The following is a 14,492-nucleotide window of genomic DNA, read 5'->3' as shown; positions in this document are numbered from 1 at the left end:
AAAGCACTGCAGGAGGCAAGAGCAAAATCCAGACGACTTTACTCTTGTGCCAACATCAACCCTCCCACAAACTATCCTGATCCAGCTGAAACAGCACAACCTTTATAGATTGGGCAGAATTATATTGAAAAGAAATAACTATATTGAAAGTAATAACTGCACTTCTGCGGTGTCTGCTCTTGTGCAGCCACCTCTGAGTTCACATTGGGTTGCACGTGTGAATCCTCAGGGACTTACAAAACAGATGAAACAAGTCCATTGGAAGGTGACCTGTTCATTCCCACCCACTACGGCACACGCTTTCTTGAAAGCTGTGCACAGGGAACGGGAGCTGTCACTTCAAAATATTTGTAGTGGTAAAATAATCCAGAGTTCATTGGAACACCAAAGGAAGGACAAGTGGACCATGGGTTTCTGGACACCTTCCCACTCAGCTGCTTCGTGCATTGTTTTTAAACTCTGGGCTGGTAGTAGCCAACAACCGTGGTTTGTTTGTGCTTCTTCCACTCTAAGATGAGAGACTTTTGTGTACAAGAAGTGGTTTGAGCAAGTGGGAGATTGCCATTCCCTTCTTTTGGTTCCTCTAGGCATCACAAGGAAGCAAGTCTGTTTCTTAAGCCCGGACTTTGCCAGTGCAAACGTTCCCCTTGGCTGCACATCTTCTCATTGTCACCGCACGCGGCTGCCGCTTCTTCCAAGGGGCAATTCCTGATCACACCGCTCTTCCTGATCACACCGCTCTTCCAACGGGCAATTCCTGATCACACTGCTCTTCCAACGGGCAATTCCTGATCACACCGCTCTTCCAAGGGGCAACTCCTGATCACACTGCTCTTCCAACGGGCAATTCCCGATCACACCGCTCATCCAAGGGGCAATTCCCGATCACACCGCTCATCCAAGGGGCAATTCCTGATCACACCGCTCTTCCAAGGGGCAATTCCTGATCACACTGCTCTTCCAAGGGGCAATTCCTGATCACACTGCTCTTCCAACGGGCAATTCCCGATCACACCGCTCTTCCAAGGCGCAATTCCCGATCACAACGCTCCTCGTCTGTGTCCAACGGGCGACGAACTGGAATCGCGAATCTCCAGCTGCCTGTTCGTATACGGCACAGCCAGGGTGAGGGTAACGGCCCCGCGGGGCAGTAACGGTGCCCTCCCCCGCCCGGTACGGGCGGTACGAGCCGCCCCCCCAGCCCGCCTCCGCCCCGCCCTCCCATGCTCGTTCCGGGGCCTCGGCGCGGCTCGCTCTCTCCCCGCCGCCAGCCCGCAGGCGCCCCGCAACCTGCATAAGAGCGCTCGCCCCGCTGCGGCCGCGGGGGGGCGGAGGCGTTATTCAGATTCCGGGGCGGGGCGGGGGAGTCCCCGGGGTGACGCACGGGCGGTGGCGCCGGTCGGTCCGAGCGGGATGGCGGCGGGTGACGCGGCCCCGGAGCTGGAGCTGGAGCCGGAGCCGGAGCCGGAGCCGGAGCCGCCGCGGCGCGGCCCGGCGGCGGAGGGCGAAGCGGAGGCGGAGCTGGCGGCGGAGCTGGCGGCGCGGCGCAGCGCGGAGGCGCGGCGGCTGGTGCTGTCGCCGCGGCGGCTGTCGGGCCCGCTGCCCGCCGGGCTGTCGCAGTGGTTCCCGGCGCTGGAGGTGCTGGACGTGAGCGGGACGGGGCTGGCGGAGCTGGGCGCGGAGCTGCTGGCGCTGCCGCACCTGCACACGCTGCTGGCCAAGAACAACCGGCTGGGCGGGCCCGGCTCGCTGCCCAAGGCGCTGGGGGAGGCCCCGCTCGGCCGCTCCCTCCGCGTCCTCAACCTCAGCGGGAACCGCTTCGCCGAGGTGCCGCCCGCCCTGCTGGGGCTCCGCGGGCTGCAGAGCCTCAGCCTCGGCGGCAACCGCCTCCACGGCATCCCGCCCGACATCCAGGAGCTCCGCAGGTGAGGGCAGGGCCGGGCCGGGCCGGACGCGCCTCCCGCGCCGCCGGGGCCGGGCCGGTGCCCGGAGGGCACGGGAAGAGCCCCGGCGGCTGCCAGGCGAACCCAGCCGGATTTTCCGGCTGGCAGAATTTTCCGCCGGCAGCGCCGCGTGTCCCGCTCCCACCGGGGGAGTGAGTTCTGTCCGGACTCAGACGTCTCTAAGCACCGCTGCTGCCAACGCGTCTCTTCCTCTTCCTCAGGTTGAGTTGTTGAAACTCCAAAGTCGCTTCTTGAGCAGCCGATGGGCCTTCTGGGCTGGCAAAACGGGCGACTCTTTCAGGATTTTCCTAGTCCTTGGGCTGCCGTGGCGCAGGGGAGGCTCTGCCAGTGACCGCGTGGTTGGCAGGAGTGTGGAGGTGCAGAGGCGCTCCATGGCTTTGCTTTGATACAGATCTCTAGGAGAGAACAAAATAAACCCCTGGTCTCATGCAGCTCCCAGCGGCACGAGGGACTGCACAGGAGAATAAGGATCTGGTTGTGGCTTCTGCAAACAATAGGGCCTTTCTGCTGATACAGCTCCAGTCTCATCAGGGTGCTTGCTGGCATGGTTGGGTTTCTGTAGTGTTTCTCTCCACCCATCCGGCTCATGTAGATCTGACAGATCAGCCGAGGGATCTCCTGAAGCGTGGAGTATAGGCTGTGCTCGCGTGCAGTGGTGCGTCCGGCCCTGGGGCTGGCCCAAACCACGGCAGACTGATGGCGTAGGAACCTATGGCTGAATCATGGCAGTTAGGAACATTGGTGGGGCGGGAGCACATCTCAGGTGGGATCGGGTGTTGACCGCCCGCATTGACCTGAGATAGGTGCTTCTGAGGCCTCCTGAGCAAGCTGGGCGCCATGTTCTGACTTGTGTGTTGCACATGGGCACCTCGGTGCTGGTGTTCTGCTGGTTTCTCAAGCCTCAGACTAGCCCCTGTGTGGCTCTGAACTTTCTGGGTCTGAACTTTCTGGCTCTGAACTTTCTTCACTCCAGCTCTTTGCTGAGGGCCTTGCCAGAGGTATCCTCTTTTATGCAAATTCCAGCAACCTTGACCCTAAGTAGCTGGATTCGCCCTGACTGCTCAGCAGAGCTGTATCCAGTGGAAGCACAGGATGTTGTATGCAGTGCTGTCTCCTGTGGTCCTAGGCTGGAAGTACCTTAACTGCTTGAGTGCTGATGGGAAATGGTTTCATCCACTGTCATATCCACAGTTAGGTACGTGGCTTTTGCCCAGATGGTACAGCGTGCACCTGTTGAGGATCCGAAGCAATGCTGGGTTAAGCTAAGTTTGAGAGATGCCATAAGGCGTTTTGAATGCTAAAAAATGCCCATGTACCTCTCAGCAGAGTTGGACTGTGTCCTGGGTTGGGGATGCCATGAGGAGGAACCTTTCCTGCCTCCTCATGAGAAGTCAGCTTTCTCTCTGTTCAGAAGCAGTTGCTTCAGGGATGACGCAGGAAATGAGGACAGTGGCACCAGCTTCATGGGAGAGGAGGCAGATGGAGGAGGGTAGTTGTGCGTGGAAGGTGATCCACGTTGCCTCCATAGCATGCCTGGTAGCATCCAGGATGTGTCTGGGATCTGATTGTTGCACCTACCTCTGAGGCCAAGGCCCCCTACTGCTGCTTATGTGCTCCCATCTGTGGTTGCCATTTCTCTCTTTCTCTTTTTTTTTTTTTTTCCTTTTTTTCTTTCCCCCAAGAAAACAAACCTGAGCTCTGCTTTTTGTTACACTGCTGACCCTGGGAAGGTACCGGACTGCATAGGTGGTGCCCTGGTGGGCTGTGCTGCACCGCTCCCAAACTACCGCTGCGTGGTTACTCGGCCTTGTTCCTCCAGCCTGCCCTGAGGCAGGGCTCCTGCTCGTCCTGTCCTGCAGCTTTTCTTGGGCTGGTCATACTTGAACCCCAGAATGACAATTCTGAGAGGGCAGATGCGGACAAGGCTATTGAACCGTCCGTTTATCAGTACGAAGTGATGTGTCAGGTAGAAAAACTAGACCAGACCCAGCTTGTGTCTGCTGCCAGCTAACTCATTGAACTTCTGCTCACGTGTCACCATAATAGGCTTGAACTTTAGCTCAAGATAGCAAACCCACACTCCACCAGCGTTGTCAGCTTCTTTACCGCTGTGCCATCTCTGTATCTGGGACTGCTTGAGTAACAAAAAGGAGTCACACACTTGCCAGAGTTGGGAGAAAACGATGCTATATAATGTAATGTTCTTCCAGAGGGAATCCTGAATCTTCTTGTTGGGAGCCAAGTAACCAGTGACCTGACACACTTGCCAAAAAGATTATAAGTACGTACTGGAGGGAAACTGCTGCAAGACCCTCCTGCCACCTGCCAACAAGAGGGATGTCCACAAAGTGAGTGCGTAGCATTGAAGTGGGTAAAACAAGCCTGAGCAAGAACAGAGCAGAGGCAGCTGTTCTTGCAGGGCGACACGGAGGCTTCTGTTCATTTCTGAACTCTGGGACAGGAGGTGGGACCTGGAGGAGTTGTTGGGGCTTCTGTTAATCTCACAGCTCAAGTTGTAAGTGTCCATCTTGCTGTTGCTGGCAAGCCAAGACTTTGAGCGTTTTTCCGCATGCAACTGCCTATAAAATAAATTTTTGTCATATCCCATGATCTCTGAGACCACAGAGGAATGCAGGCAGCACTTCGACCGGACACGTTCCTCCTGCTGGTACTAGAGTTCCTGAGGCCAGCAGTTCTCGTCTTCCCATGACCCTGGCAGCTTCCCATTTGCTCCAGTCACTGATTATAGAGCTGGGCAGAGCTGCAGAGATTTAGAAATACTTTGTGTGTTTCCAGGGAATGTCTGAGCTCTGAGATTTTTTTTTTTTTTTTTTTAAATTCTTGATAACTGAGCTTCACATCTTTCCTCTGCAGTTTCTTGTTGTGGTTTTTGAAGGAGTATCATATCAGTTTTAGCAAAGGCCAGGAATACAGCAGGTCAGGAGCCTACGTAGCGAAGTTGAAAGAATAAAAAGGTGATGGGTCTGATCTGAAGGAGAAGGAACATGCTGGCAACTACAGACACAAAGGCCCTGGGACGAGAGACGTGTGCCGCGTGTTGTTACTCATGTGAAGATAATAAAGCCACAACTTTGCAGCAAGCTGGGGTCAGCCATTGTGTCCAAAAACTTTTCACTAGTGTGTTCCTAGTGATTTGGCAAGTTAATGAACAACAATAAGAACCGCAGCCAGTCCTGCTGCTGTCTTGTCTTACTAACTCCAGTTTCAGCCCTCTGCCCCATCCTTGCCCACACAAATCTTTGTGTGCAGTGCAAGACCCTGCGCAGAAGGTGAGTGCCTTTCAGTCTGTTATCAGTTACCTCCTAGGCTGTGGTGGAAGGACCACCTGTAGATGTCCTGATGCTTGAAGCTTCCTTCACATCGCTTCGTAAGTGGATGATCATGGCCGCTCTGGCAACAGCAGCAGGATGATGCTGGTCATAGCATGCCAGCACTGAGGATGAATAGCCTTCATGTTTTCCATTAGGAAAATGCAATGCTCTTTCCTCCTAATCCCACCTTCTGTATGCCCACCACCCCCAGTTGCTGTCAGCGGGCAGTGTCAGTGCAGTGCAAGAGCTGAGTCTGTGAACTTAGAATAGAAGATGCACCAGATGGGTGGGAGCATTGCTTACCTGTTTGTTGCCAGATAAAAGATAAGCTGAGCATAGGTGGTCAAGAGCGCCTTTTCTGTAGTTCTCCGGCCAGTGTTGACCTTGCTGTGTTTTCAGTGTGAGATGTTACAGTCAGTCACTCTCTCTGACTCTGTTCACAGCGCCGCTGCGTTGATTGTGCATATCCTGTCTGCTGATCCAGCCGGGGATGCTCCAAGGGGCATTGCGTACTACAGCTGCTGAGAAACGCCTGCTTGCCCATTTTGGACAAAATTTGTTTGGCAGGGCTGGTGAAGTGCAGCTCTGATCTTCATGGTCCGGCTGTGGCTTTTGGCTTAAGGGCGCATGGATTGCCCTCATCCGTGTGTGCGTGGGTAAACGTCCTGCAAGTGTCCCTGAAAGGGAGAAGTTCTCAAGAGCCCAGCGGAATCTAATTGATACCTTGAATCTGCTGATGTGAATTCCAAGTTCACTCTTACTCTTCTAATTAAAACTCTCACACTCAGTAGAGCACCAGGAGCAGGCGGAAAGAGCTTGGAAAAGCACCAGGCTCTTTCCAGGCATCTGCTGTGCATGCTCCTTTCCTTCTTGCTTGGATTCCTCTAGTAAAGCCCAGTTGTGCAAGGGCTGGGATCAAAAGCCTAACTGGATTCATCCAAGTTTTGTGTAAAGGCTTAGATGCAATGAAAACCGGAGAATTTGCTTTTATTCCTGGGTAGTATTAAGCATGTTAGACAAGTATCCGCTTAGGAACGGCTTGTGGCAGTGTGGGAAAAACAGCGGGTGAAGCTTTGATAAAGGTAGAGCATTAGGAAGTCTGCTTGCTGCCTCCCTTTTTCTTCCCCTCTTCAAACGTTTTGCAAATGGTTTTCAGACGACCGTTTGATCTCAAATTTGCGTGTCAGCAAGGCTGTGCAGTTCTCTCGGGAATTAGCAGATTGTGGAACAGGGTTAACAGGAGCGTGTTGTGGGCTGCTTTTCAGTTCCTCCCTTGCATGAGCCTCAAAACTGCCCTGGAAATTTCTCGCTGCAAAGTTTATCTTAAAAAGACCTGGAGCTATTTCAGGCTCATCGTTTCGTTTTTAGATTACTTATTTAGATGCATCTGTTTGATGTCAGCTGTTAAATTTTATCCAAAGAAGCATCTGTGGGGAAACAGGGTGGACTGAAAATTTGAGTATCTGCTATGCCAGAAGACATTCTGCCCTTGAAACGTGGCTATGAAAGTGTCGTGGTAATTGATAAAGTATCAAAAATAACCTCTAGCATTCAGAGCAGGCTCTTCTTTCGGATTGTTTTGAGGCTTTTTGATTTGTTTTGTGTGATGCGATGACCTGGAAACCTTGAGGACATCCTCAAGCAAGAACGTGCACTCTCTTGGCATGTTCAACTTTGCTGCCACCACCTGAATCGATTCACAGTTGTTTGAGCATTTCCCTACTCCCTTCCCATATGGAAAAGGATTTACACAGCCACCTTACAGCTTCTTTTAGTAGCGTATTTGTGACTGTTGCTAAAAGACAGCAGAGAAAGTGTCAGTCCCCCTTAGTTACTCTGTCAAATGGGGTTTTCTTTTCTTTTTTTTTTTTTTTTTGTTGAGATGGATGTTGTTAGCATTTGTCCCCTCTTGAAACATCTTCAGCCAGAGCCTGCGTGGCAGGTTGGAAGTACATCGTTTATTCCAGCTTCAAAAATAGGAGCTGAGCTTACAGTCATTGGAGGCCTGTCGCTCTCTGGCTTTTCTAAGTTCCTGGACTGATTTTTGAAAAGTACAGAAAAGTTTCAGCTCTCCTGTGTACGCAGCACCGCACAAGACCTCAGCTGGCTGGTCTGAATGACTGTGCAGATTAATGATTGTCAGAAAAACTCTGTCTTGGTGTGAAAGGTTGGCTACAAGTGTTTGCTAAGCTCGGTCCCGTCCCTGCTGTGGTTCTCCTGTGAAAAACTACGGTAGCACCTCCTCTGGGTGCTTTTTTTGATAAATTTTCTATCTAATTCATATCGAGTTGATGTTGGAAGCTTTGAATTTGCTGTGCTAGAGTGGGCGCAGTTGGTCTACTGACCTCTGAAAGGTGATTCAGAAGACAGATAAAAAGGAAACAATGTTAAAGAAGCCCTTTGTTGCCAGTGGAGGAATTAACTCAGTGGATTTTTAATTAGTGACAGCCTGTAGTCTGATGTTGGGGCTTTATATCCTAGCTAGTGTGACTGAGCGTTCTCATTACAGGCTTTACAAATAATGGATTTGAAGGCTGTAACGTAGTTCGGAGGCAGTGGTTTTGCACACTTAGTTTGTGCCGTAAGCTGATCTTGAAACTTGCATGTTTTGCACCTTAAAATGAATGTCCAAAACATTATTGACTGTATATTTCGCACCCCTCTTCCCCTTCCCTGGTAGTACATGTTTTTATGCAACGTGACTTTATGGGTGTTATTGTCTCTAAACATAGCGGATGAAGAGTTAATTATTCACTTTTCCTAGGAAGCGGAGACTTGTACACATCTAAACCTTGTTTAAATATTGAAATCCACATTGCTAGAATTCCCTTGCCCAACAGTGCGGGCTCCAGCAGCGGCACGGAGTTAACATATGCCTAGGAATTGTATGGTCAGCAGTTAAATTCCTAATGAGAGCCAAGCAGCCTAAATCCACCTTGGGAAATAATGGAGGTCAAAGGAGGAATTTTGATTAAAATGCTGGGCTTTGTTAGGGGATCAAAATTTAATTAAAATTAATCTGTCCTTGACGTGGTGTCGGCACAGCAGCCTTCCTCCTACCCCTGCTTCTCACCTACAGGTCGTCTGTGGATGAGAGGCTACTTCTGAACGGTGGGGGTTTGGTGGAGGGGTTTTCCTGTGTTCCATGTTTTTCACGCATGTTCAGAATAACCTCCAAACGTGCTGTCCTGCTTGTTCTCTCAGCCAAAGCAAGTGTAGTTACTTCCTTTCATGTAGTCAAATTCGGTTTAAATCTAAGGCTTAGAAATGGCTTAATTCTGTGCCCACTTTTTCAAATCTCAGGTACTTGGCTTTCCTCAGACATCCTCCAAAAAGGTGAGTGAGTCCAGGAGATGTTAAGCTCCATGAGCATCTCCTCAAGTGTTGCAGTGGTTTTGTTGTTCTGTTCTCTGCTGATGGGCAGGTGGACCTCTTTGCTGGGTTAGTGGCCTCTGTAGCCCAAGCAGATGCTGTCATTGGATCTTTGGGGTCCAAGTTTCTTTCAAGAACCGAAAGAAATAGTCTCTTTCTCCTCTTCTTCTGCTCCATGCCAGAGGAAGCCTCAGGGAGGAGCTTCTCTGGCGCTTCACGCACGCTGTGGCACAGTTGCAGGGCTCAGACCTACTCTGGGTTGAGCACCATGTCCTTTGGGTGGTTTGGTCTTGTGTTCCTTTGCCAGCTGTGTCCGTAGCCTCGCTGAGGTGCTGCGGTGAGGCGGAGGTGTCTCCTCTTCCAAGGTGGCTATAAGCTGTTCTTACAGAAAGGCTGGCAGAGCCTGGATGACTTCTCCTTTCTGACCTGCGTGGGATGCTTGGTAGATCAGAGGGGGCCAATGTACACTGGAGCCAGGCAGCTAATCTGAGATTTTGAACCAGGACCGTGGGATCCACCTTTTTTCAGGCATGGGAAAAAGCATCGTCTGTCTCTTCCCAGCCAGGAGTAGGCAAACCTTTGCTCCTCTTCCAGACAACATCTGAGAACAGGGAAGGAAAACTTTGACTCTCTGAAATGGGGACTGGAAGCTATTACGTCGAAGAGAAGCGCTTGCCAATTTTTCTTCCTAGCTGGGCAGAGATGCACGGCAAACGCTGGCTGCTCCACCTGCCAGAAGGGATCTGGTGCCTCTCTTTGTTCCTGTCTCCCATTCACTGGGTTTATACAGGACACCCAGTGATTTTTTTAAATTTTTTTTTCTTTAGGCCCAAGCTGCAGTCCATCTAATGTTTTTTGGTAGCTCCATGACTTCAGTGTATTAACATCAATCTGTCCAAGAAATGGCGTGCGCGTTCTCGTGTGACTTCGACGCGCTCTGTGCCACTGCAGCTGCGGTGTTGTCGGTGTGTGAATCGTATCGGAGCAGGACCGGATCCCTCTGCCTTCTGCCGAAGGGTTGCAGTTACTCACCGAGGGGTCAAGTGGCATCACAAAGAGTGGCTAGCACTTGTACAGGGCCAGAATTTCAGGGAGAGCCACTGCTGTCTTGCTTTGCTCCTCTTGAAACTGAGAGCTCTGTGCGTGTGCAGGCTCTTCTTCCTTGGAAATACGAGCAGGAGTTTTACGTGTGGGGTTGGTGCAGGAACGCTTAGCTGTCCGGTGCCTACCTGCAGATGTAATGGTGGCTGCAGGAGGCTGGAGGTGAATCCCAACAGTATCTGTTGTGTAACAGCAGCTCTGTTGGGATTTTGCTGTGGAACTCAGCTTTTTCCTTTGTCTCGGCAAATTATCTCGTGCATAGTCATCTGCAAGTTTTCTTTAAGAAATGCAGGAGATGAGAAGACCTAGTGTTACATGAAACTGCAAATGACCCTAATGGAATAATGCAGTGTTTTCTCTTTTCTTTTCCAGTTTAGAGTTTCTGTACCTCGGAGGGAATTTCATTACTTCAATTCCACCAGAATTAGCAAACCTGCCTTCTCTAAGCTATCTAGTTCTGTGTGACAACAAGATCCAGAGCATTCCACCTCAGCTGGCACAGTGAGTATTTACTGTCATCAGCCACCAGCTGCAATTAACCCTTTGAACTTTTTCTCCTACATGTGTGGATAAAAGCACCTGGGAGCACCCACTTGTCCTTCAGTTTGTTGCTGTGACTAGACTTGAACAAGAAGATCCTTAGTGTGGTACACTACAGGCAGACCATGATATATAATATGGAAATCTCAATCAAAAGGTTACGGAAAAAAAGCGTCACCTTACACTTTAAGGTGAATTAATATATTTATACAGGGAGCCTGAGAAGTACCTGGGCAACTTGGAAAAGATAAACTGCCATGCTGCTGTATATTAGTGGTGAATGCTTGGTCTGTTTTGTCTTTCACCCCAAAGCCTTTTACGTGTGTGCTCTTTTGTTGTACTATCCCCTGTGTTCCCTTGGCATTTCTTACTGGAGATCCCAGAGTGGTTTAGTGTTTGTTAAATCTTACAGCGCAGCTCTAGAGGATCAGTCGCTGCTTTATCTGTTTCATAGTGAGGGAAAGAGGCTACCCATGCAGAGTTTGCGGTGTCCTAAGATGGGAGGTGAAGAGTTCAGCGTGTAGCTGAAACCCCAAAAGTGATTGCATGGCAGCATGGAGTTTTCTGAGTTGGAATTTGACGGTGCGGTGGGATTATTATCAATGTGTGATGTTTAATGACTCCGGTTGTCTTGTAACTTGTATTGGTTTGAGAGCATCCCTGGACGCTCTGCTGGAGCCTTGCTTTGGTGCTTCCTGAGAGAGGAGAACACTTCCAAAAGCCAATAAGCTGCCTGCCACCTGTGCCAGTGCTAGCCTGGTCTGACCTTGCTCAGCTTTTGAGATCTGGTAGTATCAAAGCACAAGGTGACGCAGCCGCGAGCGATGGAAACACGGGGTTTTCTGGGATTGGCTGCCTGCTGGCAATCATCCTTAATGCATGAGCACAAGCAGGTGACTTATTCAAAGTGTGGCACGGAACTGTTCTTGATGCATGCACTGGGTACAAGGAAATGTTATCTCCTCTGAAAGCACCCAGTTTGTGTACTTTTGTTCTGTGCTACCTTTTTTGGAGAGGCCATGGGGGCAATACCGAGAGGAACAGCAGCAGGTTTAAGACGGTGTTTGTTAACAGGAGTTCTGGAGTTGGGCCAGGTTTTCCAGGGCATTGTGTGTGCTGGAGGAACAGCAGCTCTTTTAGCATGAATTTATGCTTTCAAAGGAAGAAAAGCCAAAGGAGAATCATAGAATCATAGAATGGTTGGAGCTGGAAGGGACCTCAAAGATCATCTAGTTCCAACCCCCCTGCCATGGGCAGGGAAACCCTCCACTACACCAGGTTGCTCAAAGCCTCATCTAACCTGGCCTTGAACACTTCCAGGGATGGGGCATCTACAACTTCTCTGGGCAACCTGTTCCAGTGCCTCACCACCCTCAGAGTGAAAAATTTCTTCCTTAGATCTCATCTAAATCTCCCCTTGTTCAGTTTAAAGCCATTTTCCCTTGTCCTGTCACTACAGGCCCTTGTAAAAAGTCCCTCTCCAGTTTTCCTGTAGGCCCCCTTTAGGTACTGGAAGGCTGCTATAAGATCACCCCGGAGCCTTCTCTTCTCCAAGAGAAGAGAAGAAATTGGTGGGAGAGGGGAGAGTAGTCAGGTCTGTGTAATGCAGTTGTGGAATGATTTTGCTTGCACGTCTTGACTGAGTTTCCATCTCCATCCTTAGGCTGCACTCCCTGCGTTCCCTTAGCCTGCACAACAACCTGCTGACTTACCTTCCTCGAGAGATCCTTAACCTGGTTCACCTGGAAGAACTGAGCTTGCGTGGGAACCCACTGGTGGTTCGGTTTGTCCGTGACCTGACGTACAATCCCCCAAGCCTTCAGGAACTGGCTGGACGCACAATTAAAACCCGCAACATTCCCTACGCTCCCAGCGATCTCCCGGAAAATCTTGTCCGGTATCTGAGCTTGGCCAGCAACTGTCCTAATCCTAAATGCGGGGGTAAGTTCACCTTCACTGCTCTGCTTCCTGCTTTTACCTGATGGGTTTTCTTTCCCTCTCACTTGCCATGACTTTAGTAGCTTCAGTTAGATATGTTGTTGCATCCAAATTCTAGCTGAATTTCGTTGGATCCAGGTTTCCTGTAAACTTGTCTTCAAGGAACTTTGTTCACTCAGGAACAATGTTCGAAGTGCTGGATTACTGTGTTTGCCTGGGGACATAAGACAGTGTTTCTGTCGGAGTCTTTGCAGCTCATCCCAGCGCTCCACTATGTTTTTATGGTCTGAAGTTTCTAATCCCTCTGCCCTGAAACAGCTCAGACTAAGGAATGGACAGGAGAGCTTTGGTTCTGGATGGAGAAGAGGAGGGAGGCTGCAGTACTTGGCAGTGACCAAGAGCAACTTGTTTAGCTCTTGCTTGGGACTACTAGTGTGTAGTTCCTGGAAGGAGAGGACTTAATCGAAAAGCCTGGAATGCTTGAGTTAATCTGGCTTAATGCTTGATCTTTATCCAGAGTAAATGATCTGTGTGTTTATCCTTTAGAAGATTAAGGAGAAAAAAATCATTAATTAGTATCTACCCTGCAGTTATAATGCAGGCTGTTATCTCCTTACAGGACAATATCAAAGCATGCTCTGTAAGCAAAGGCAGAAGGGCTGGAACTTGTGTTGGAAGGGAAGGAAATGTTTCCTTTTTCCAAGTTTTGCACAGCTTGGGTAACAGCAGATTGGTTTTGCTTTTTTTCACTTTTCCTTGTGAACTAGCACAGTGCCCACAGTGTTGCTTTAGCACTGCAGGAGGAAGGTTTACTCCAGACCAGCTAGGACTTAAAACACCGCTGGGAACTTCGGAAAATGTCAGTGTCTAAAACCACTTGCTGTGACAGGAAGAGAAGGTAATGGTGTGTTACAGCAACACTGTTGCCATGGGAAGTAGCATCCAAACTCAGCATGGTGACTTCACTCAAGCAGAAGAAAAGTAGAGCTATGAAGGTCTGCTTGTGAATGTGTTTTTGCTAGCTGGTAGAAGAGGTTTTACAAGTTTGAAAGTAGAGTGGATGAATTAATTTGACATTTAAGAAGTTTGCAAATTCCCAGCCTGAGATTTCTCCCTAATGGTTAGAAGAAATTGCCGAATTCTTTGGAAGTAGCTGCCTTGTGTCTTTTCATGTAGACCGTGCCGTTCTAAGTCACCTACCAAATACATTTTTACAGGATTTTTTTTTTCTTCTTCACTAAGAAAAGAAATTTCGCACTTCCATAGGTGTCCTGGTCCCTTCTCTTCCTGCAGTATCCCTTGTCCCTCTACGTCTGGTGTTGCATCAATTAAATCCTAGTTTGAGGCTTTTGTACCCGATGCGACAACTCTGCAGAGCTTACAGATTGCTCCACGCCGAGTCTCATGTGTTGTTACTGTCCCCTCTGCCTTTACAGGCGTCTACTTTGACAGCTGCGTCAGACAAATCAAGTTCGTTGACTTCTGTGGGAAGTATCGCCTTCCGCTGATGCACTATCTGTGCTCCCCGGAGTGCTCCTCTCCCTGCAGCTCTGCCTCCCAGAGCTCTACTTCCCAGAGCGAGTCTGACTCTGAGGACGAAGCCAGTGTTGCTGCGCGCAGGATGCAGAAAGTCCTTCTGGGATAACGGGGAGCAGAAGGTGAAAACCAGAAGGAAAACGGGTTTGAAAAGGAATGACAGAACAGCGAAGCATGAGCCTCTGGCCTGAAGGGCTCACGAGAAACTGTCCTGAAGTCCATGCAAGGGGCAGAACATCTTAGCAAGCCCAGACTTGTTGGCACAGTGCTACTCAGGAGGACTACCTCGGTGGCATACTGCGTGTGGGGTTTCTGGGATTGTTAGAAACCTCCGTGGTCTGGGAGGCACCCCCCTCCCTCGTACGGGCTGGGGAGGGGGATTCGTTCTCACTGGCGGATTGAGAAAGGGTTTAGTACGTGACACTTCCCTGGACTTCATCCCACAGAGCAGAGGAGGCTGTCCAGGTCTTTTAGCACTGTGGTACATCAGGAGCAGGCGAATGATGCCATGTGAGTACCTATGGACCCCAATGTTTTATATAGCGTCTTGATTCTTTGCTGTCTCCTTTCATTTCACTTACAGATTTTACACTCATCCACTAAAAACGGGAGTTGGGATTTTTCCAGACTCTGGTTACTCTTCGTTTGCCTAGAGCCTGTTACAGATGTTACAGCCAACGTATAGACCTGAGCCACCTTCTTTTTCCCT

At 50.0% G+C, this 14,492-nt stretch overlaps 1 protein-coding gene across 1 annotated transcript; it reads left to right on the top strand.

Annotated features, from left to right (window-relative positions):
- Window positions 1-1,413: 1,413 nt before the first annotated feature.
- Window positions 1,414-14,292, top strand: LRRC58 (leucine rich repeat containing 58). Its single transcript, XM_086622721.1, has 4 exons — window positions 1,414-1,925; window positions 10,142-10,270; window positions 11,973-12,250; window positions 13,684-14,292. Exons 1-4 carry the CDS (start codon window positions 1,414-1,416, stop codon window positions 13,890-13,892), a joined length of 1,128 nt encoding a protein of 375 aa, XP_086478847.1. The 3' UTR covers window positions 13,893-14,292.
- Window positions 14,293-14,492: the final 200 nt, after the last annotated feature.

The sequence above is a fragment of the Tauraco erythrolophus genome, chromosome 1 (assembly GCF_009769465.1).
Source record: "Tauraco erythrolophus isolate bTauEry1 chromosome 1, bTauEry1.pri, whole genome shotgun sequence".
Lineage (NCBI taxonomy): Eukaryota > Metazoa > Chordata > Aves > Musophagiformes > Musophagidae > Tauraco > Tauraco erythrolophus.
The sequence above is the reverse complement of the archived record's forward strand: the minus strand, read 5'-3'. Positions and strand labels throughout refer to the sequence as shown.